Source organism: Chelmon rostratus, chromosome 17 (assembly GCF_017976325.1).
Source record: "Chelmon rostratus isolate fCheRos1 chromosome 17, fCheRos1.pri, whole genome shotgun sequence".
Taxonomy (NCBI): Eukaryota; Metazoa; Chordata; class Actinopteri; order Chaetodontiformes; family Chaetodontidae; genus Chelmon; species Chelmon rostratus.
The window spans coordinates 15,144,228-15,167,979 of NC_055674.1; the positions used below are offsets into that span (position 1 = coordinate 15,144,228).

Below are 23,752 nucleotides of genomic sequence, written 5' to 3' on the forward strand. Positions count from 1 at the left end.
GCGCTGCGTAGACAATGATATCGAACACGCTCTTTTTTTAATAGAGGTTAACCATCTGTAACGAAAATAGCTGCGTCAAACAGGTTTCAAACAGTGACATGCTTGTCAAATGTCCAGGAACAGAACGTCTGTCCCCGCCTCCTCAGCCGCGGACATGCGAGCAGAGTTTCACACGACGAGATTCAGACGTCACCCTTTGTGATAATTTGTCAGGAGGGAAAAAAAAACAGGTCCAATGACAATACATCTGCTCTGAAACCAGAATGACCTGAGATCAGCCTTGAAGTAGCAATTTACAGCCTCACTTTAAAGTGACCCCTAATACTGTGCTGGTCTGTGCAGTCCACTTAAGGCTGCTCTAAAGTATATGATCTTTTTCATTATGAACACCAGAATTAAGAGGATTCATGTCATGTGAATAAAACGACTGAACTCATTTGAGATCGCTTAAAAAAGCAATAAAACTAGAGAAAATATAAATTTCACCAAAGTCTATTTAGTCTCTATATTAATTTTGGGCCAGAAAATGCTGCTACAGTCTATTTGCTGCAGTAGCTCAATGTACAGATCACATCATGAAGATGATCAGAGCAGCAGCTAAATGAGCCCCTTCTCTCTCTCTCTTTCTCTTTAATTTTAATATTGATAGAAACAAAAAAGCTTTTGATTATGCAGTAGAATGTTACAATATGCAGATGTGATGCAGATGTGATGCAGATGCTATGATGTTGCTTTAAAAGCCTCTCTCGCTTCTTTAATGATCTGAAAGTCAAAATGAAAGCATGTGTTGAAACATCTGCACATTTAATCAACTACCGTAACTTGAGATTTACAAGCAAAATGCATTCATCACTAAAGAATAGATGAAGGATTCATTGATTATTGGTTTATTACACAGACTGTAACAGCAAGAGTGGATCCTGGATGGAAATCTTTTCTGCATTGCCCACTGAGAAAACCAAGTAAAATCACTTCTGTCCCCCATTTGATTCTCTTACTGTACTTGATTTGCATGAGTGTCTGTGATTGGCTGCTGTAAGTTCAGAGAGCGAGGGAGATACTGCCCTCTCCTGATTGGCTGGGAGCAGAAGGGGGCAGGAGCTCTGTGTGAACATAAATACAGAGTGCAGCCTGACAGGCACATTCATCTGCTATCCTCTCCAACACAACTCCACCCAGCTCCATCACTGACATCAAAACCAGCTTCCAGACAAGGCAGAGAAGAAGAGAATAAAGGACGCGGCAGGGACTCTTGCATTCGTGTTCTGGAGAGAAAGAGCATCAGAAACTCAACATGTCTTTTGAAGTGAAGGAGAAGATGGAGGTGCGTCTGGTGTTTTTGGGAGCAGCTGGAGTGGGGAAGACGGCCCTCATCCAACGCTTCCTCAAAGACACCTTTGAGCCCAAGCACCGGCGCACGGTGGAGGAGCTCCACAGGAAGGAGTACGAGGTGAGGGGCGTCAAAGTCACCATCAACATCATGGACACCAGCGGCAGCTACTCCTTCCCCGCCATGCGTAAGCTCTCCATCCAGAACAGCGACGCCTTCGCCCTGGTCTACGCCGTGGATGACCCCGAGTCCCTGGAGGCGGTCAAGAGTCTGCGAGAGGAGATCCTGGAGGTCAAAGAGGACAAGTACACGCCTATTGTGGTGATAGGCAACAAGATAGACCGCCACGACGAGCGCCAGGTGTCCAGCGAGGACGTGCTGTCCACGGTGGAGCTGGGCTGGAACCACAGCTTCCTGGAGTCCTCCGCCAAAGACAACGTCAACGTGCTGGAGGCTTTCAGGGAGCTGCTCCAGCAGGCCAACCTGCCCAGCTGGCTCAGTCCAGCGCTGTGCTGGCGACGGGAAACCTTCCCCAACGAGAGCACCAAACGGCCTCCTATGAACAAGACCAACAGCTGCCTCATCTCATAATGATGTGGAGCTGCTCGGAGGGGCAACAGCACCGAGAGAGGCTGAGAGCAAACTGCCCAAAAAGAGACTGAAAGGGCTTTGTTGGCGGGGAGACGCACACCAAGAGACTGCGTTAAATGTGTCAAGATGCGAATCAAACACTGAGTCGGTCAATTCCCCCTCTTTATGAGGTGTGACAGCATCGAACCAGCGCAGAGACGCTACAGCGATGAAAGCAGACACCACCTTAAACACATGGAAGAATGTGGCTGAACAACAGTTTGAACAGTGAAGGAAAAAGCGCACAGACACCACTTACTGTGAATGTTAAAATGTAATAAACCGTGACAGTGCAGAGGCAGCGCTATGAATCTTATCTACAGCTTTCTCTCAAATCTATATCTGATGTTTCATTTTTTTTGTCTTTGTGATGCTGGTAAAAAAAAAAAAAGTGCAACAACTGTGAAGTGATGAGTATTTATGCAAAAGTCTGTTTACACTAGATAAGTTTTCTGAATAAAGTGAACAAGGAGAACTTTGTATGTTTATTTTAACAGCAGCGTTATGTTGTGAGCTCTTGTGCAGCCTGTCTTGAAACGCTGCTCTGCAAAACCTCAGTGTGCACTTGGTGTGAACATGTAAACCATTACTTTGCATTGCATACTTGCTGGTGTTTTTCTTTCTCTCGTTGCATCATTTTTCAATGGGAGTTTGCCTTATTGGACAACTGCCGGCGTCCTCTTCAAATCTGTACATACCTGCACTACGCCTCTGAGAATTTAAATGGCATTTTCTTTTCGCCATGACAGTACAAAGATCAAGATGATGTTTCATGTTCTTTTTCAGTGCTCATTTTAAGGTAAATAAAAGTTTTCCAACAGTATATCTCTGTTCACACTGCTTGCGTCATCCACTCTCTACATGCTAATAAGCATATTTTGCTGCTTGTTCAGTCATTTTGTACTGATGTGACCTTTCTTGACATGACAAAACAGACAAAAAGGAAGTGTGTGTAGGGGAGAAATAGACATTGGAGAATCCAGATGTTATCAGGGTGAGTTATTGCCCAACCTGAAATACAATGAAAGTAAAATCAAGTTTACATGGGCTGACAGAGGACACCACATTGTAAAGTCTGTGAATGTGAATGGAATAACGACTGCTAATTGGCTGCTAGGTATTTAGAAAACGGTTTAAAGTGTAAGTAGCACATGGTCTGCGAGAGCACGCTTGCTATTTAAACGGTGTATTAAATGACTATAATCCCACTCCGAGATGTATTGGGTTGACATGTTGCCGTCTTGTTTTCTTGAGTGCTGGTCTGACCAGAAATGCAAGTTTTAAAAAGACTGAAAAACAAGAACTTCTACATCTCAGAGACTGCTGTTGATTCACATGGATGTTTCAAAAAGCTGTACTGTTATTGAGTGGGTTGCGCTGGTGAAATAAAGTAATTGCATTGCTTTAACACAGTTGTGTTTCCATCACTTCTGGGGACATTACATTGACTTACATTAATTTCCTGCAAAGTTAAACCATGGCCATAATAGCCACTACCTGCCTAAGCCTAACCTTAACAGAAGTGTTCGTCCTAAAATTTAACGATTGGCATTATGAGAGACAATGTGAGTAATACATGGACACACACACACACACACACACGAATCAATTCCGTGAGCTTTCTGTTCTGTGTTGTACTGCCCTCTAGTGGTTATTACAAACAGGCAAACAGGGTCAGGGTGTCACCAAAATGAGATTATAAGGGAACCAAAAACCCTGTAAATGGTAATTCAGCATCTGTATCCACTGACCACTGCAATGCAGGAAGTTCAAAAATTCTACAGACTATGTAACGAACACGAAAATGAATTTGGATGTATATTGTATGTACCTCATATGTACTGTACATCCTATTGTGTTTTCTCCTGTGTTTTGTGGTATAAGATGATAGGATACTGCAGATACTTGTAAACACTATTAGACTAATATTTAGTAAAAATGCAACCTTTCCGCCTGCCATGAAACACGACGACTGGTTAAATTGATCAGTTTATTTGTTCTGGACGTTTCGATGCGCTCTTTGAGACCTTCATGTGTACACTTAACACAATTTCCTGACTTGTTCAACAGGCCCAGAGAAGGCGAGAACAAGGTTTGTTTCCTCTTTCCAAAAACGTCCAGAGAAAAGGTGCATTGTTTCCCCAGAATCAGACAAGGAAGTGACCGGTGATTATCAGATCTCTGGTTCCTCTTTGTGTCCCGTTTAAGCTCACAGCTATCTTCAGCCGGTTCGCAGCGGCACACAAGCTCGTCTTTTTCAGCACACGGACGGACCAGGAGGCAGGTCATCCTCTTTGAAAGCTCAGGTGCGAACTAAACTTTCCATGCAGGTTGTAGGTAGGCTTTAGGAAATGTAAACCTAGCAACTAACTCTTTTACTACCATGTTATTTTAACATGTAGTTACCAGATTTGTTTTTGACACTGATTGAAGCCTAATTTGTCATTACGGCAGTTTAGACTTCTACCATAAATGAGAAGTGCCGCCATGTTTGTCTCTGCTCCTAGACTTGGTCAAAGCTCCTCAGTGTTGAACTGATACCTGAGTAGTTGTGAACAAGTACAGGATCTCTGACTGTCACTACATCGGGTGTTTTGTGGAACAGACGGGCCAACAATTACAAAACAACAGTGCACACTGTAGTGCTGTACATCTGCGTTAGAGGTAAACCTTCTCACACGCCAATGCCGTTTTTAATGTCTGTATTATCCCTTACTCTGCTAATCACCAACTTTTCAGCTACATTCATCAAAAATCTGCAGATGTACAGATAAGCCAACAGAAGTTTGATTCACAACATCCAGCATAAAGAGGAAATGATCCAATACAGCTGCATTACAGTATCTTTGCTTTTGATTGTGTCGATAAAAGAAATGTGATCATATAATCCTGTACAGCATATCCACTTTGTGTGTAAAGATTCAAATTATTGTCTTCTGTCAAGTTAATGCAAAATATCTACATTTTAATATAGACTTTACAGAAAGATACTGGTTTAGGACACACTTAGAACAAGATACCTATTCCAACCTATAACCTAATAAAATAAACTGTACATGCTGTGCACTGCCAGCGAGGTCTTGTACCCATAGAGTCATTCACCAAAGCACAATAATGTGATTTCTTTTATGGTAGACACGAGGCAAAACGAGAGGCAACTGTTTTATTTTCATACACGTTGACAAACGCTGTAGAGCGAGACAGAGGGGTGTTAGTGTCTAAATGATGCATCCTCAGCATCACAGACAGGTCAGGAGAACAGGGGACACAGAGTAGACGCCATGAAATACACAAATGACACATACAATTTGAGCAAAGCAACAGTATTTGATAAGGACAACCTCCAACTTTGTGCCAACACAACACTATCTAGCTGTCAAACACCCGTGCATTAGCACATCAGGAGAAATACAGTACCTAAAACAAAACTGAGTGGTAAAAAGCAAAGATGTACAGTACTGCTGTATGGAAGACATTCTCTCAAACGTTTTTCAACATGTGAAACAGGAACAAAGCATCAAAAACAATCTAAGAAATAACTGTGTGTCGGCATATAAAGTATATTTCCCTGAGCAAAAGGCTCAACCGGCATAGAAATACACTCCTAAAGCGTCACTTCAAAACTTACTCAGGGAGCAAAAAAAGTGCACATGTTCAAATTAGTGAGTGTCCATGAGTTTTTAATGAGGAAACACCACCAGAATTTGTGGACACACATCAAGACCATAATGGTGTTTCTGCATGTTTTTTTTGCCAATTTCCTTAAAAATGCACATATTTCACATTACTTCTGGACATTTGTTTACTGCACATGTCCTGTCTTTCAGGCAGCCATCGGTCTCCATTCACTTTACACAGTACAAAAAATAACTCAGCTAGCACACCATAATGAATTTTGTCAAAGCTGTCATTATGGAGTAATGCACCCAAAGCATGGGTCAATTTTTTCATCTTGTCAGTCTCAAGCCCTCGAAGCTGGCTGCTCTAAAGAGCTGTATACATGAGCCCTACTGTCCAAAAGTCTAACTCAGAGGGCCAAAAAGTGAGCAAATGTGACTGACAGCAAGGAAAATCAAGCAGGAGGTTCACTGTGAAGGCAGGGTCCAAATAACAAACCAACATTAACTCACAGAAAATGTGTAAAGAAAACCTTTGCTCTGCTTTGGAAAACAGCATCAGTGTTCAGTATTTGTAGTTAATTGGCAGAAACAAAGGTGTCGTATTTTTAGCTCTCAACGTAATTCATATGCACAGTGATGACACTATCAATTACCATCAGACTGTTAAAATAAGCACAATATTGGACTAAGCATGTTCAGTATACTGCTAGAAAGCTGTATGGTATACTAAAGGGTCGGCTCATCTAAATAAGTGAACTAAACATTTCCCCCTTACTGCTGTGTGTAACCACACACTGTTGAACATCTGTTACAGGTGCACATACAATGGACGTGTGCGGAATTTAACTTGTGGCGTTCAAATCTGTTAAATACTTTCCAGAAATAATAATACTTTCCAGAAATAATGTCCATGTGGCTCAGGGCATCAGGTGTAGTGATGCCTTGAGCGCCATAAATGAAATTACATTAGCGTCCATTGTGCTGCAGTTACAGCAGAAGTCACAGACACAGATTTCCCAAAACCACATCAGGCCTTAACTATCTTCATGGCTAGATATTGTTATGGTTAAGTAGGAAAATATTGTGTACTTTAGTTGAACTGACCCCCTAATAAATACAGTATTAAATGGCGACCCATTCATTTCTGCAAAAACTTATTGTGTGACTTTGGACAGTTCACCACACATCCAAACATTCCCAAAAATGGTGCAAAAAAAGCTGCATAAAAATATAGTTTGGGCACCAATAAGCAAGAGTTTGCCCAGTGTTATCTATGTGGCCGGAAACAACACGCCCCACTTAATGGAAAGAAATCACAGTGCTGAGCTGCCGTGAACGTGAGGGGCCAGTAAGGGCATCTGGATATGGTTGTTAAAGCACAAAGTCCTGTTACTGGAGGCGTTTATCTCTTCTCTTTTTGCAGGTGGAGCTCAGTCATTAGATGAGGTACCGCAGTGTATGACAAAATAACTTTTAAATACAAAGCATCTTTTGTTCAAGTTGGAAAATCTACAGCAGCGAGACGGAGACGGAGGCCTCGAAATATGACTGAATGCATCAAAGCTCAAAGTCAAAGTGTTTGCTCTTTCATCATCCTGCCTCTGCAAGAACAAGATGCAATTCTCACCTCAGCCGAACAAATACATCTTTACAACATCTTTTTGATAAGAAGTTAAATAACTGGCTAATTCTTAGAATTTCAGTTTCTTTAAATGAATTAGGATACAAGTAATCCTGACAAACATGGAACATGACATTAGCATGTTTTTTTTGGGAGTGCCCTCGGTCACTATCAGACCCACCTCAGCTCTCTCTCTCTGACACTCTCTAGTCGTCCACGGTGATGTTGCGGAACAAGTAGGCCATGGACTCCCCGTTGTGGATGCGGCGGATGGCCTCGGCCAATATCATGCTGACGTCCACAGTCTTGATTTTGGGGCACTGTAGCTTCTGTACTTCATGGGGGACTGTGTTGGTCACCACCACCTGAGGGGCGAACAGGCACAAAGACCGTGTTTCCACTTTAATCAAGTACAGCTTCTTGTCTGGCTGACTTTTTAAAAAAGCTGATGTGGCGCAGATGAGAGCTACACTTTGGTCACAAGGGACCTCGAGGCACTGATGTTTTATTAAAACCAGCCTGCTGTGCACTCATTTCTGCAACGAGAAAAACAGCCAGGATAGATGCTTACAGGAGTTTGGAGGAGACACTGGGACTGCAAGTAATACGTTAACATGCTCAAAAGTAGATATAATAAACCCAAATATGTTTAGAAACATACAAGCTAAATTTAAACTAAACTGTAACTACAGTTTTCTGAATCCTGGATAGTTAGGAGGAACTGAAAATAGAAACTAATACCTGACAGATACTGTATGCAACTGCAGGTTGTCACGACCCTTTCCTTGTTCTAGTAACAGCTAATTTCATGTCACAACAGTTGAGCTTGCACTCAGAGGAAGTATTTTCTCCCACACTGTGTCCATAAAGAATAAATGAGAACTAATGAACAGCCACATTTTACACTGGCTTCAGTCTTTTTCTTCCCTTGTTACTTCTCCTTTTGCTTCCTTATTGGTATTTAACAGGTATGACATAACAGGTTTCAGTCAAACTCAACAGTAATGACTTCAGCTGATTAAACATAAATATGAGACGAGACACTTTTTTTTTTGTAAACAAGTTGAGGTGTCCTCACCTCATCAATGGCGGATTCCTCTATGAGGCGTGGAGCATCGGCGGACAGCAAGCCGTGTGTGGCCATGATGTAAATCTTATAGGCTCCTCTCTCTTTCAGGATCTCTGCCGCTGCAACAAAGTCCCCTACATCATCTATAATGTCATCCTGGAAGAAGAAAGACAAACAGAAAAACAATCACAACTATATAACTATAACTGAGTATCTTAGGATATTGGCAGGAACCTGAACAACATTATGTGACCACAAATGGGAATTATGAGCTAACAAGAAATGCCAAAAACCTAGTTTACTAGTCATTAAGTCAGTGAATTGACTCAGTAACATCCACCAAAGTTAGCATTAGCCACCATGAGCTACAGGTCACACAAGACCAAATAAGGCTGTAGAAGCAAAACTTGCAAGTTCACAGAATTTAACATCAGTATTTTTTGCTTCTTATGAATTAAACTTGTAAAAGGAAGAAAGTGTTATTACTTCTTTAGAAAATGACGTGGCCTCGCTTTAAGGTGTGAAAATATGACTCAGAAACATAATTACTTATGCTCACATTGGCTCAAATCATTTTTGAACCATACTGTAGGTGATAAGGAGCTTTTACAGTGGTAGTAAATGAATGGATTTACGACTTCTAACCAATTGAAATGCTTTGACATGCTGCAAATGAGAACTACGAGAGAGCACTAATTACAAGATGGCAGAGCAGCTGACACTGACAGCTCAACCATGTAGGCTATTAGAAAGTGAATTCACAGCATCTTACCACAATAATGGCAATTCTCCCTCCCACGTCTCCGACTACAGTAATAGGAGGTTTCTCCTTGGCCATCATTACTGCAAAGCAAAGCAGGACTGATTACCTGTGAGAGCACTTCAAGGAGGTTACATGTACTGCATTTCACCTAATCGAAAGTAAATCTCAGTAGATTGGGTAAAATGGGTTGAGAAAATGTGATTTAGGCAGATTTGCACCCCTAATTATGGGGTCATTACTGGATGATGTAAATGATTTGCTGAAGCTTGTAATACAACGCTGTATTAAATTTAAAATGGCAATCAAAAGTTAAAAATGTTTCCCCCCATTGTACCCCACCTACCCCGAGGAGGTTAAACTCAAATGCCAAACTTAGTACAGCACATGCCATGCAAAATCAAATGACAGGGTTTTCTGCCCAGGATACCCAATCAGAAGGCAATGTATAACCGCCTGGACACACACAACCTCAGGCCGGGCTGTGGCGGGCATATGGCAGCAGTCTGCATATGAACCAATATGCACCACCAGACAGTCTCGTTTCACACAGGACAACAGTGGCTGACAAGCACTGATGAGGGTTTCTTCATACACACTTGCCAATGTTCTGGGGTCAGTCCTCAGTCGAACATCACTGCTGCCAGCGACTACTTTTACATGCACACAATAATCTGATCGCATCTCGCAGGCCAATCACAGCCGATGCAACAGCTGCATTTTCTTTTAAACCAACAACAAATCAAATATGATTGAATTATTCAGCTTCAGTTGTCATTGGGGGCACTTCTGAGCTGTTTGAGTGTTCCATAACTGCATTTTAATTTCTTAATTAATCCATCAAATCGGAAAGATTTTAATGGCTTCATCAGATAACTGTGGCATTGCCTTTTGTTTGTGAGTGTCTCTTTGTTGTCGTCTTCTCTTTGTTTTTGGAACTGACTAAATGTCATTGTAAATGAGGGACACCCCTCAACGATCTCTCGAGTATAAATAAATGTTGAATGAGGTTGAAGTAGACTGGGATTAGATTCAACGTAGAATATTTCAATGATTGCCCATTAAGCACATTTCTGAAAGGTAACACAATCCTAAAAATAAAAATAAAAAACGCAGCTGCATTTGAAGTATTGTTGTGCACATAAATGTAGTCATTCAAAGGGTATAAGGAAACAATCAACTGGTAAACAATCAGCCAGCCAAGCCGATTGTAAAGGAAAAAGTATACAGAAGCAGAGAAAAGGAGGAGCATGCCTTGCAGAACACGTTGCTGAATTCCGTGAGTCCCACAGCATCAGAAAACCTGGCAATGTCACATTCAGACTTTTATCACTATTGACCAAAAACAGCAAAAGCCGCATTGTGAGCAGTACACACGCTTCCCGAACATACGTTTTTCACAGCTTGCTGAGATACTGCAACAAGCTACCTGAGAAATGTTTGGTCAGATATCTTGAAATGAATTTAAGATGTCTTCGATAAAACCCATTAATCAGCATGATCTGCAGGTGGATTCGAATATCTAAAAGGGAAATTTCAACAACAGGCTGGCCTCGCATTCCAGCAACTTCTACCACAGTAATAAAAGTAATACTATTATTGCTGATCAAATAAACTGTGCTTTTAAACATGGTATTAGCACTGAGGTAAAATGAAAACTTTGATTTGGGCTGGTTTTAATGCTTAAACATACCAACCATTCCATTCATATAGTTTCTTCTTCCCATCATTAGATGTTAGGTTTCAAAGGCATGCTTCACGGTTATTGTCACATGCAGTTATGACCAAATGTTAATCAGGTTTTTAAGAGCGGGTTTAATATGGGTGCAATATGTGTTGATTGGCAAGATGAGTCCAGATATTTAAGTAAAAAGTAAAACAGAAAAAAAAAATGTTTGGCATGGTTCTGGTTTGATTTATGGATTTCAAAATAAAATCAGAACACAACAAAACAAAGAGGGGTTTGGCCATCTTGTAGAAATAGCTGTCTGGAATCTTAGAAAGGAGCAGTAAACATGAGAGCTTTTGGTTTCAAGTCAAACATGCCATGCAAGTAGCATATAGTATAGAGCAGACTGTAAACTGAAGAGCCTGAAAAACTTGATGCAGATTGTCTTAGCACTAACAACCCCGGTTGTGCGTTTCTCACTAACTCCCCCTCCTGAATCCAGACTGTCTTTTTTCACAAGATGCAACACAAACCCTTTATCTTCACATGCACGATTTGAGGAACCATTTGAAGAGGAATCATTTTATAGTCAGGTGTAAGTTCATGTTTACGGTCGTACTTGGGAGCTCTATGCCAGGGAACGGAGCTTGTTGTTTGCCTGCTATTGCCAACAAATAAACACCACGTTAACACAAATGCACAAATATTTGACATGACAAACACATGATGCCAAGACTTGGAAAATCCTCTCGCTAGGTCGACTGAAATTACAAAAAAACTCACATCAACAAATCAGACTTGTTGTGTTAAAATCTAAAACAAATTCTTCTTCTGGTTGAAACATTTTGTGAGTTATTGGTCCAAAGGAGGATTTTTTAAGTCAAGGGTGAGAATATAAACACAAGAATAGAAATATTATTACTAAATAATAAAGTGAATACTGGACGCAAATACTTTGGAGTCATTTGCCAATTACACAATCATTTGATGTTATTATATAATGGCCTTACCAGGAATTAACACCGTACAGCAAATATGTTAAAAACTATATGCCAGAGTCACGTTAGTATTTCTCACCAAAAAGAAATATTTTAAAATCAAAGTATGTGCCGAGACACAGGCAGCGACTGTGAGTCTATGATTATTAAGCACGTCACTCTTTGTAAGTTAGGAGTTGCAGCTTGCAGAGGATGTAGCATGAGTAGAGGTGGTGTATCTGTGGAATTAAAACATGCAGTAACACAAAAAATCAGTTTCTTGGAATATGGTTGATGGTATGAGTGAGAAACAGCAGAATCTACAGCTCAGTAACAGGTTAGCATGTAAGAGCTGTATTAGGTTGTCAGCAGGATTTATGTTATGAATGCAGTGAAGCAGCTAAACTAGCAAAAATCATAAGACATTTTTGGGTGGTTTTGATAACGTAGTGACAAAAAAAAGCACCTAACTGTGAGAAATTAACAGAGATATGTTTTCTTTACTGGTAAAATCCATCAAGCTTTGCACCTACAAATCCGCAAAGAAAAGCATCCACAGCACTCTACAGAGATGGGTGTTCTTACAAGGAAGCTCCAGCCCTGTGTGTCCGGTGGTGTTGCGTACACATGGTGGGGAGTGTCTTCCGTCAGCCATGTCCGACTCTGAACACTGAGCCTCGCCGTGGATCACAGCCAGACCCAAACGTAGGCGTTCTGCATAGGACTGAGCCCTGAACAAAAACAACAGATAAAAGTCAGTGTGCAGTGGTGAAAGGGGGCAGAAGCCTTTATCACACACATTGCACACACATGACATTCAGCATCTACAGCCCTGATTACAAAAAAGTTGGGACTCTGTGTAAATTAAACAGAATGTGATAACTTGCAAATCTTTTCTGACATTAACTCAATTGAAAACAGTACAAAGACAATATATTTAATGTTTCACCTCATCAGCTTCATTGATTTTAGTAAATATGTGTTAATTCTAAATTTGATGCAGCAACACGTTTCAAACAAGTTGGGACAGGAGCAACTAAAGCCTGGGAAAGATGTGGAACGCTCCAAAAACACCTGTTTGGATCATTCCACAGGTAAACAGGTTGATTGGTAACAGGTGATAGCATCATGATTGGGTATGAAAGGAGCATCCTGGAAAGGCTCAGTCGTTCACAAGCGAGGGTGGAGCGAGGTTCACCACTTAGTGAACATGTGATCGTACAAAGGAGATTACTACATGCTTTTTAAATAGTGTCCCAACTTTTTCATGATTGGGGACAAACATAAACCACATTTCATGGGAATTCAATGTTCTTGCAAAATGTAATGTTTTTTATTTTAGGACCATTAAAATTTCAACATAACAACGCTAAGAGCAGGCAGAACTAGCAGAAGTGAAATGTGCTGTCGTTTTTATCCATTAGTTACCTCTTAGCTGCTGATGGGGACTTTGCCACAATGATGGCATTTCTGTAATCAGGAATCTGATAAGACAGAGGACAACAGAAGTCATCATTTCATACATCAGGTTGATTGATTTGGTTAATAGTTGGGGTTACCAACACTTGAACACACACAGGAGACTTTGGAACGGGATTATCACCTCCTCTTGGATGTACTGGATCAAGAAAGGGGAGGCTCGCAAGTTGTCCACTGGAAAGCTGAAGAAGCCCTGGATCTCCTTCTGATGCAAGTCCATGGTTATGATGTGTGTTAATCCTTCAGGGTAAAAAGAAAGATGAGTAACAATTGGATTGCCTTCTTCCTCACGATGGCGAGGGATAAAGAGACTTAACAAATCACAGGCTGACATTCATTTTGTTCTCTTTACCTGCTTTAGCTAACATTGAAGCTAACAGCTTGCTCACTATTGAGCCCCTCTTTCTCATCTTGCACTGTTTGCTGTAGGGAAAGTAAGGAATGACTCCAATGATGTTCTTGGCACAAGAGGTCTTGAGTGCGTAGGCCATAACCAGCAGCTCCATAATGGCTGTGTTGACATCTCTGGTTGTGGGAAAACAAAACAGAACACAGAATAAAATGACATGTAAACTTAAGCAAGTGATAATCTTAAAAACCATGTTACAAGATCTGACTTGGCAGTGAATTTGTGCAGATATGCAGATATTATATATTTACATTTTTAATTCCCATTGCAATGCAGATAACACGCCTTTCTATTACTCACCGTGGTATGGTCTGAATGATGAAGATAGTTTGTCCACGAACAGATTCTTTCACATCCACTCTAGTTTCTATTGTGAAGACAAAGATGTGGACGCAATCAGTAAATGCAGCAAGTCTGCGTCTTAATTTCAACACTTTCTTATTGTGATGTCCCTAACTTCCCGCCTTCACGTTGCACACACCACTCACCATCAATTACAGACACTCATACAGCATTTCTAAACGGTTCAAAACTTTCTGACACCTGGTCATACCTTTAAATTCAGGATCCCCAAGTTATAGAGATCCCATAGTGCAATCAAAGTAAAACAGCCACATTTCAAGTTCGCTGTGCATAATGATGTGCACATCTAAATTACAGTACATGGACCAAGACCTTTTTTAGAAATAGAGTTTATTTGCAAGAGTAATAAGACAGATGTCTGACATCTTCACTTAGAATAAAAATCCTGCCATCCCAAACTATCAGTCCCCACTGTTGGCAACGTTTTTTATTTTACCTATAAAGGCCATAATGGCGTCCCTCACCTCTGTTAGACTCCTGATAGACCACAGACTTCCCCAGTTCAACTCCTAGCCGCCTGTGAAACAAGAGCACAACATTACAGCTGGACTGTCACCAGTTGTGACATGTAAGTTCATGATGACACACAAAAACCAACACGACGCATTCAGCACGTTACCCTTTCCTTCATTCATCGATCCTTCATGACCACACATCTGGAAGCGTTTCCCAGTGGGCAATGTCACACAACATACCATTATGCCCCACGTTAACCAATAACCAGCTTTCAAATATTATTTGTCGCATAATTAAAAAAAATGTTTGTCATTGAGGGACTACATTTTGGATGTTGTGCCCTAGTATGGGAACAAGGTGTCGTTTTAACATTAACAAGCAGCCAGTTAACGTTGTTAGAAAAAGAAAGAAACGCAGCACTGTGCTTACTCTGTTATCTTCTTCGCCAATTCCGTGCACGCCACGGAGGAGTTTGCGGAAAAGACGCGGTAACCACTTTTAGCGACGTTCATCGTGGCCCTCCTGGTGGTTTTATTTGCTCGACACCGACAGCCGTGTTTAACTACCGGCCACCGCGTATGTTTCCGATTTTCTTATGACGCTGTCGTTAGCTAGCTAGCTAGCAACCTACCTACCGCACACTAGCCTGCTACGTGAGTTAATTACACGAAATTACTTTAACTATATAAACTTAGGTAGAGCATAGCTACAAAATAAACATCAACTACTGCCTTTATTTTACTAATGTATTCGACCGCTGGCGGACAAACGGCTGATACCTGTCACATTGGTATCACTGTAGCCTGCCTACTGTGACACTCCGAACTACGGGGTCCACTTTGGGTCAATCTTGCCGCCTCCGCTTTGCGCAAGGGGCTTTGTTTGTGGATCAAAGTGAGTGTTATTCGCTTTAAATATAACCATTAAGTATTTGATTTCGTTTCTCTTGTGAAGTAAGGTCGAATTATTTCCTGTTTGTTTAAGCAGGCTACATTTAATACATAGTTAATGTGCTTGATATTCTTTTTACAATTATCCAAATTGGCACAGTTGTGTCAGTGTGAGCCCCTATTTAGGGAGCAAATTTTTTTTTTCTTAATGATGGATTGGTTCAAAAATGTTGTTCACGTGAAATAATGTTGTAATTAGTAGTAATTGCTGCTGTAATAATGAGCAGGGTGATAGATGAAACCATTATAGTTGCATGACATTTTAAGTGTCAGCGATTAGATGAGATACAATCATCTTAAATGATGTATTCTGTAATTATGTATATGAAAAAAATGTTGTGTATACGTGACATCATGCGATTTTAGTTTTTTATAGAGGGGGTTTTCTCATAGATAATTAATTCATAAAATGTATTTACATGAACTGCCCACATTTTAATCCATCTGAAAAAAAGCATTTCTGACAGCACCTTAAGAGCAGTATTTCTCCATCTGTCCCCTAGATGGCATTGCTCATCAGCCGTGGATCTACTGAGCAGAATTACCATCCTTGGATGTAACTTAATGAGATCATGAGATCTTTGTTTGTCAGAGGAGAGCAGATTAAAGACATAACATGATTCATTTGAACTAAGTCTGATTTTTTTTAGTCTGGGTGTGGACAGCAGATATAATCATTAAGTACTGCAAAATGTACTTGGGTTCCCATGTAGAAACAGAAACCAGTACGGACAGAGCATGTTGATCTACAATCATTAACCAAGTTCCCTTGTTTGTCTTATCCACTACTTCCTAATCTGACCGTAACTATATGATCCCAGACCAGCCAGTTTGAAAATCATAGACCTGTGCAATGAGAATCTTGTTACTCTGATCATGTTTTTAATTGGGAAAGCCTGAGATGGACTGTAAAAGTTTCACCTTTAACCAAAGTTAAAATATTTACTATGTGATTCTACTATAATAACTGTCCATCACCCTCATCACTGTTGGTGATGATGATACAACTGCTTGCAAAGGATATATCTGGAGATATCTGAGACACAGCAATCCCGGAAATATGAGAAGTGTCTACTTTAAGCCCAGGTTTTTCACCCACTTGATTGTTAACGGTATGCTCTTAAGGACTCTGTCAATGTTTAACATGGGTCCGTGCGTCGCTGTACTCCCCCAGCAAGGCAGTTAATGTCACCTCAATCAGCTTTTGTTACACTATCTGATGTCTTTTCTGTTTTCTCCCCTTCGAAAGTTAAATCACAGATTCCTGCCTAATTGGCCCTGTCGGTCCAGCCCGCCATAAAACTTGAATTGGGACATTCCCAAGTTTTCAGCCGGCAACACAAGCAAAACACAAATTCCTGCTGATAACCCCTACAACAGAGGTGGTGAATGCATGCCTTGAAAAAGTGTAGCGGGAGGTGTGTCAGTCTCTTGATACAGCTGCTACAACTGTATGTGGACAGCCTGAGGAAAAAAGAAAAACAGAACGATATAACCTGCATCTTATTAGATACAAGTTGCCCCATTTCTGATAGACGTCGTGCTGTTTAATTCTCAGTCAGCAGAAGTGTTTTTACATTTACGTCGGCAGGGCTTTGTGAAAAATTCAATATTATTACAGGTTAATCTCCTGGATGGTCTGCAATGGTGACGATGCAGGAAAAAGGTCAGAGTGGGCTCCTTTATCTTATTTTAACGTCATAATCTTACATTGCATCCATGCTCACACGTTGCACGCACTCCATATCTGACTCTCTTATATAGGATTTGTTTCCTCATCTCATCATGTTTTCATCAAACACCACCTACAAAGGTGAGGCGGGCAGAGGGAGAAAGCGGGAGAGAGAGGGAGGGAGGGAAGGGAGAGTGCAAAAGAGAGCGTGCAGAGGCTCCTCCTCACTCGCTGCGTGTGTTTCTTGTGTTTTTACAGCCTGCTCGTCACTCACACTCTCGCTCAGCACAGATTCAGAGGTGGAGAGCAAAGATTCTCACTGGGAATACGGAGGGAAGGGATTTTCTTTCCTGTCTCAGCAAGAAAGGGACATAAACAAGAAAAAAAAAAGGTACACAGTGTTTATCTTGAAGATTCATACTCTCAACAGAGCCCTTCCTTCTGCATGTGCTCAACTCTGCACAACTGTGTTCCCAGATGGAGAGGATGCAGAGAGATGGAGAGGTGGACCACCTGGAGCAACCAAGCCCTCTGACTGACAAGGAGAAGGTGATGATCCAGGACTCTTGGGCAAAAGTCTACCAGAACTGTGATGACGTTGGGGTGGCCATACTGGTCAGGTACTTCTTTTTCTTAGTTTTTCTCTCCTGGTTTATATGGTTGAATTTTTGGAGGTGCCAAAGGTGACAAATGCTGTATATAATTAGAAGGCAGAGGATGTATATTTACTGATCAGCATTTGCATGTCATTCAACACTGTAAGCGCATTTTGGAACTTTTCATCAATTTTCTCCTCATTTCTGCAACTGTAATTCCTTCACTAGTGATAAGGTCAAATTTGCATTTCCTCCTCAGTAAATAACTGCACCTGCTGGCGTCACAAGACCTACTGATACTGTTCTGTCACAGAAAGCTGCAAACATATCATCTAAACCAATTTAAGCCTGGGTTCCGTCTGCAGGATTATCCCCCCTCAGAATGCAGTTGATGCTACATTTGAATGAGCTGTCCAAAGGAACACAGTCCGTCATATTTGTGCATGTGATATTCTCACCTCTCCTCCTTTTTTTTCCCTTAATCCTACTTTTCAAATAGCAGAGGCAAAGGATAAACATTATTATCCAGTCAGACATCTCTGGCATGCAGAGGGGTCCATCCCCTGGAGCAGGCCGTGTTTTGAATGCCTGTATAGAGGACCAGGCAACCAAGAGCTGCACCACTCCATCGCTAGTGGTCAGACCTTTGAAAGGGATGAGATGTGTGTTGTTGTAGGTGTTGCTGCACATTTCTCGTTTTTACGACTATGCATTGCTCACGCTGTTACCTGGAAAGACTTTGATTGTCTTTCAAGTATTTCAAGTAAGATTCAACGGCAGTCCCAGCAGGCCTTTATTATCCTTTATGACTAAATGAGGTGAAAGTTGAGAGGGAGTCTAGTGTAAAGTACATTGGCCATCAGTAAAATAATGTACTTTTTTTTTTACAGATCACTGACTCTTCAGTATCCCACTTTTCTTCTCTCAATCAAAAACATCTTGAATTGAACTAGATTGACCCTATTTTCCACCTCTACATTCTTCCACAAGACCCTACACCCTTGAGGAATTTCAGGAATGGGCATTGATCCATTTGTGAATGCCCGTAGAAAATTCCCCTCACAGCAGGAGGAGCAGATATTGTCTCTCTGCTGAGCGTCTGTGTCAACTTAGACCCTTCAAACTAACTGTCTTTAGGGGAACAGATAAGATCCGAAGTAGCAAATTATAGCTCTGAAATGAGAAACTTTCTCTGGATTCAGCTCTCCGGTTAGTCTTGAAGAAGAGATAAGGAAGGATTAAGACTCCAATGACCATATAAAATACTAATGAGGCTATTTATATGCAACCACAGGTCATGCAATTACAAGAGAGAAAGATTAAACACAGCGGTTCTTCATTAGTTTGCGGTGAAACTAGGAAGACTTTTCTCCAGGACTTGCCAAGGCACTCCACCCAGATCTGAGAGATTAAGACACCACCTTCAATCTCCCTCCATTTCCAGACATTTGAATTCACAAGTGAAACTCTGACATCCAGCCATATGCTTCAAAGCTAACAGAAAACCATTTGCTTCTTTTTGTGTTAGTTGCTGCAGAGACAGAAGGAGATGGGACACCGGGATTAGATAGCCAGCAAGATGCATTGGCCCTCTTCCCAGACAGTGGGAGGGGGAGTTTCTAGGCTCCTCTTGGGGGTCAAACAGGGATAGAAATCAAAGAAAATGTCTTTGAACTGAATATTCTTTCTCAGAAAGAGCTGACGAAATATCGGACCTGGAACTCGTACAAAGATGTGAACAATATGATATTTATGCCGCACGAAACATGAAATGTTAGCTGTCTTCGCGATGATAATGATTACCCTCTCAACCACAAAGTAAAAGGTATGCTCCTGGTAGCCTGAGTAGGCAGTGGCATTCATTTTCTTTCTTCTTCGCCCTCTTTAATTAGCACATTTCACCTTTTGTTAGAAATTGTGAAATGGTGCAGGATCCTGGGCTCTTTTGGGTTTTTTTTTTAAAGGCATGACAGGAACCACAGTACAGAACCAGTCAGACACCTGAGCCAACAGGCCCACAAGGGGGTTACCACATATAGTATCCAGGAAGATTGTGTGAATTCAGAGGCCAGATTTCTGTAGAGAAGGTATGATTTATGTCATGAGATTTCAACTCAGGGAGGGATAATATAGCAACAAATACATAATGGCATATAACTGGATGTATAATTAACATTTAATGCTTCTGCAAAACCCAAATTTAACAAGTTCATGATCACACAGGGTTCCCGGGGAGAATCAATAATATAAATCCTGGACGTTTAGCACGAGAGTGGCAATTAACAAATTGCTTTTTTATTTTGCTTAATCAATTATATTTTTTCTTTTCTCTTTTTTCTGATATCATTATTGAATTGCAATATCATTCACACTTTGGCAAGACTGTTTACCTGTTAGTCATGTCAATAAAGCACGCTGATTGGCCAACTGAATTGGCAAAGGATATAATTTTTCTACACTTGCTTTGTTCGCTAAACCAGCTTCACTGAAATCACACTGAGCAAACTAATACATGCATTTATCAGAATCAGCTTTAGTGGGCAGGTGCGTGCACACATACAAAGAATTTGACTGGGCTTTTTTCATTGCTCTCATTGCGCTCACAAAGAAAAAGAATAAAGCTGGATGAATAAAGGTGAAGAACAGACAGGGCTATACACAGGTGCGTGGGAAAAAAAGGTGTGTATATAAATGCATGTAAATAACCAACAGCATAAACTATTTAGATGCAAGTGAAGTGTTTCTGTAACAATACAAATAGACTCATTATTATATACTATTATCAAAGCTAAAGCTGAAACAGTTATGAAACAGAGTTCCTCCTACACATAGTCACAGCTAAATCAACCTTCAGCAGAAACCTCTGTTATGGACGTTTTATCTGATGCTTCACGAGCAATGAGGACGAGACGACCTGACAAACTCATCACGGTGTGAATAACAGATCTACAGCTGTCGTGGTTACTAACTTTTATGTCTGAGAGGAGACTTATTCAGCTATTTTGCAGCATGTTTACTCTGCAGCTGGAAGTTTTCCCTCCAGTTTTTAAATTCTTTTCAAATAAACAGAATACATGCCACACAGGACCTGGATGGTAGTTTAAAGCAAACACTTAAAGTGAAAATATGCAGCACTCTCATGTCAGTATTTACTTATGATATCTTGCCAGCTCAAATAAAGAAGAATGTTGTTTCAGGATGGAGCTGGTGCGGGCTGAAGAGGGATGGGATTAGCGGAGCTTCGCAGCAGCTGCTCGTTTCTCTCATGCAGTCTAACTCTCCTCCTTCGCAGGCTGTTTGTGAACTTCCCCTCATCCAAGCAGTACTTCAGCGACTTCAAGCACATCGAGGAGCCGGAGGAGCTGGAGAGGAGCGTCCAGCTTAGGAAGCATGCTCGCAAAGTCATGAGCGCCATCAACACGCTGGTGGAGAGCCTTGACGACTCAGACAAGGTGGCCTCGGTGCTGAAGCTGGTGGGCAGGGCCCACGCACTCCGACACAAGGTGGAGCCTGTGTACTTTAAGGTAAAATGCGTGTGAATAAAAAAAGTAGTAGTAGCACACATAAAGTGCAGAAGGAGGAGGAGATCATAAAGGACTTTTTGATTTGGGTTTAACACTTACTGACAGCTTTTTCAGTTACTGGACCCAAACAGTCCAGTAAAACAGTGAGGAGGCCTCAGAGGAGCCGAGGTAGGAACGACAGACGAAGGACCTCGGCTCACTCTGATAGGCTGCGACACATATCAGGCAATAAAACTCTTTTTGAGCGATAACATCGTGTTGACAAGATAATGATTCTCAAAACTGCTAACCAACAAGATATAATCTGTTAATGAGTGAACTTTAGAGATTCTGAAAGACACATTTTGTTACATTTGAGCAGAGCCAGGCTAGCTGTTTCCCCCTGTTTCCAGGCTTTATGCTAAGCTACGCTAAACAGCTGCTGGCTGTAGCTTCATATTAACCACACAAGATCAAGAGTGGTGTCAATCTTCTCAACTAACCCTAAATGAGTGTACATCCCAAAATGTGAAACTGTTCGTTCAATGGGATGTCTTAAGCACTGTGTTTTGCTGTGTCTTGCCCAGATCCTGAGTGGCTTGATACTGGAAGTGCTAGGAGAAGAGTTTTCAGAGGTTGTGACAACAGAAGTGGCTGCGGCATGGACCAAACTCCTGGCTAACCTCTGCTGCATCATCACAGCTGTCTACAAGGAAGTGGGCTGGACTAAGCTCTCGACCGCAACCGGGTGAAGCTTTTAATCTGGGTTTGTCGGACCACGAGCGCCCATTTTTTTAGGCCACGGCCTCATAAAACGGATGAGTTGACTGTACTGACCATTGAAGTGAAGCGATGTATCTTTACTCAAGTTTTCTGACAAATCGTGGGGAATACAGTTTAAGTAATCTGAGATTATCATGGGCTATGGAACATATTCTCCACATGAGGGCAGCCACTGTGCCCTTTTCATGGCTAATTGTGAGTGTGTGTGTGTGTGTGTGTGTGTGAGAGAGAGAGAGAGAGAGAGAGACCTGAAGGAAAAGCTCTCTAATTTGTTGTTTTATACTCTTGTAAAGGACCAAACCATTTAAAGGAGAGAGCAAAGAGGAAGAAAACATGAACCCAGAAGTGAACAAGAGGTCACATTTGACTTGGATGTGCCTTCGACCGAATGTGCATGTCTAGAAACTGCCGTGTCAATTATCATGTGATGTTTTTTCTGACGTCTCCTTTTATCAGTCTGTATCCACTTGTGTCCCCTTTACGAGATATTAAGAGGATTTTTTTTTTTACATTTTTAACAGTTAATAGTTATGATTTTACTTTTTTTCATTATGACTCACCTTTGTATCTGTATTTAACAACGTTTGAAATAAAAAATACAAAGGAAACCCTGTGGTGTTGCTCATTGCTCATCATTTTAAACTTGTATCTGCTCTAAAGTGACTCTCCTGCATTTCTGCTCACCATGTTGGCGACATTGGACCTTTCCTCTCTGCACGTTTGGCCTACTGCTCCTTTATTCTCTGCTTGAGTCAGCAGTGCTAAGTATAATTGGCTCAGCTGCTGCAACGGCTCCATTTATCCTGCTACGCTCTTTCTTTTCATAAAAGGTGAACTTTACCTCTGCTCTTGGCCATTGGTGAATTAGCTTTACCCAGATACACTGTCATTTGATTGGTGTGTTGATCCCTACTGTAAACCCATGCTGCGAAGTGCCACTTTCAGCAGGCCCTGTTACAAAATGCAGCCCTTTCTTGACAAAAAAAAAAAAAAAAGACAATGTCGAGGTTGATGTTGCTCGCCATGTTGACGACACAGTGACGAGGTGGCTTGCTTTCGGAATAGAAACACACAGCATGCTCTGTTTACCTCCTAGTCCTACCAGCGAGAGCCAACCCCCCCCCTCCTTGATCCCAGCTAATCCTCTGAGCTAATCTCCCCAATCATGAGTGAGAGCCAGGAGGGAAGACAGGAATAGTCAAGCTTGTTTCACCACAAACTCTGCCTTTTACCATTCAAGCCTTTCGATGGGCGGAGAAGTCCCAGGGCACTGAAACCACCGTCTGTCCTGAAGGCAGGAGGTCCTTAGGGGTGTGACCATGTGCACCACAATGATGGTCCTCACCACCATCGCTCTCATCCTGCGGCAGAGATTCTCCAACAAAATCAAGCCGTGAGTACTGACCGCGGGCTCTTGTGGTTTTTAACAGGCAGCCAGTAGGAAATCTGTCTGTCTTCAATTACAAGGCAGAAATAAGAGAGTTGTTTAACTTTTTGTTAAGGTTCAGTTCAGATTTGGAGTCAGTCTACATTTTCCATTGCCCGACAATAAAGATGCATTTAGCAGCTCGAGTCTTGTGAGAAAAGCTTTAATTTCACATGAGATACTTCCACCCATACAACAAATATGAACGCACATACAAACAGAGACAGTGCATGTCTGTTTCATGTGTGGGAGAGTGAGGGAGGTAGGGTGAGACTCATCTGCACCATTGATTTGAAATCACTCCTGTGATTATTTTAGGGTTCGCCTTGAGCGGCAGCGTGTGGATTAAGTGGCTCGATACATAACAACAGGGTATTCCAGTTTTTTAATGGAGAGATGAATGGGGGGGAAAGCATCAGAGCTCTTGAGTTTATGGCTG

At 41.4% G+C, this 23,752-nt stretch overlaps 3 protein-coding genes across 4 annotated transcripts; 2 read left to right on the plus strand and 1 right to left on the minus strand.

Annotated features, from left to right (window-relative positions):
* The first annotated feature begins 1,161 nt into the window (after positions 1-1,161).
* rasd4 (rasd family member 4) lies at positions 1,162-2,783 on the plus strand. The gene has a single exon (XM_041957368.1). The coding sequence runs from the start codon at positions 1,295-1,297 to the stop codon at positions 1,919-1,921; it is 627 nt and encodes a 208-aa protein (XP_041813302.1). The 5' UTR covers positions 1,162-1,294; the 3' UTR covers positions 1,922-2,783.
* A 2,325-nt stretch (positions 2,784-5,108) lies between these two features.
* On the minus strand, positions 5,109-15,183 carry LOC121620518 (phosphoribosyl pyrophosphate synthase-associated protein 1). 2 transcript variants are annotated; one of them, XM_041956582.1, is made up of 11 exons: positions 14,813-15,183; positions 14,392-14,444; positions 13,865-13,931; positions 13,508-13,680; positions 13,280-13,395; positions 13,105-13,160; positions 12,262-12,407; positions 11,319-11,360; positions 9,043-9,113; positions 8,280-8,426; positions 5,109-7,566 (listed from the first exon to the last, which is right to left on the minus strand). In XM_041956582.1, exons 1-11 carry the CDS (start codon positions 14,893-14,895, stop codon positions 7,408-7,410), a joined length of 1,113 nt encoding a protein of 370 aa, XP_041812516.1. In that variant the 5' UTR covers positions 14,896-15,183; the 3' UTR covers positions 5,109-7,407. The 2 variants fall into 2 exon arrangements, with proteins under 2 accessions (XP_041812516.1, XP_041812517.1); XM_041956583.1 differs by lacking the exon at positions 11,319-11,360.
* A 2,299-nt stretch (positions 15,184-17,482) lies between these two features.
* On the plus strand, positions 17,483-22,355 carry LOC121621238 (cytoglobin-1-like). Its single transcript, XM_041957631.1, has 3 exons — positions 17,483-17,625; positions 20,894-21,125; positions 21,692-22,355. Exons 1-3 carry the CDS (start codon positions 17,483-17,485, stop codon positions 21,854-21,856), a joined length of 540 nt encoding a protein of 179 aa, XP_041813565.1. The 3' UTR covers positions 21,857-22,355.
* The last annotated feature ends 1,397 nt before the right edge of the window (positions 22,356-23,752 follow it).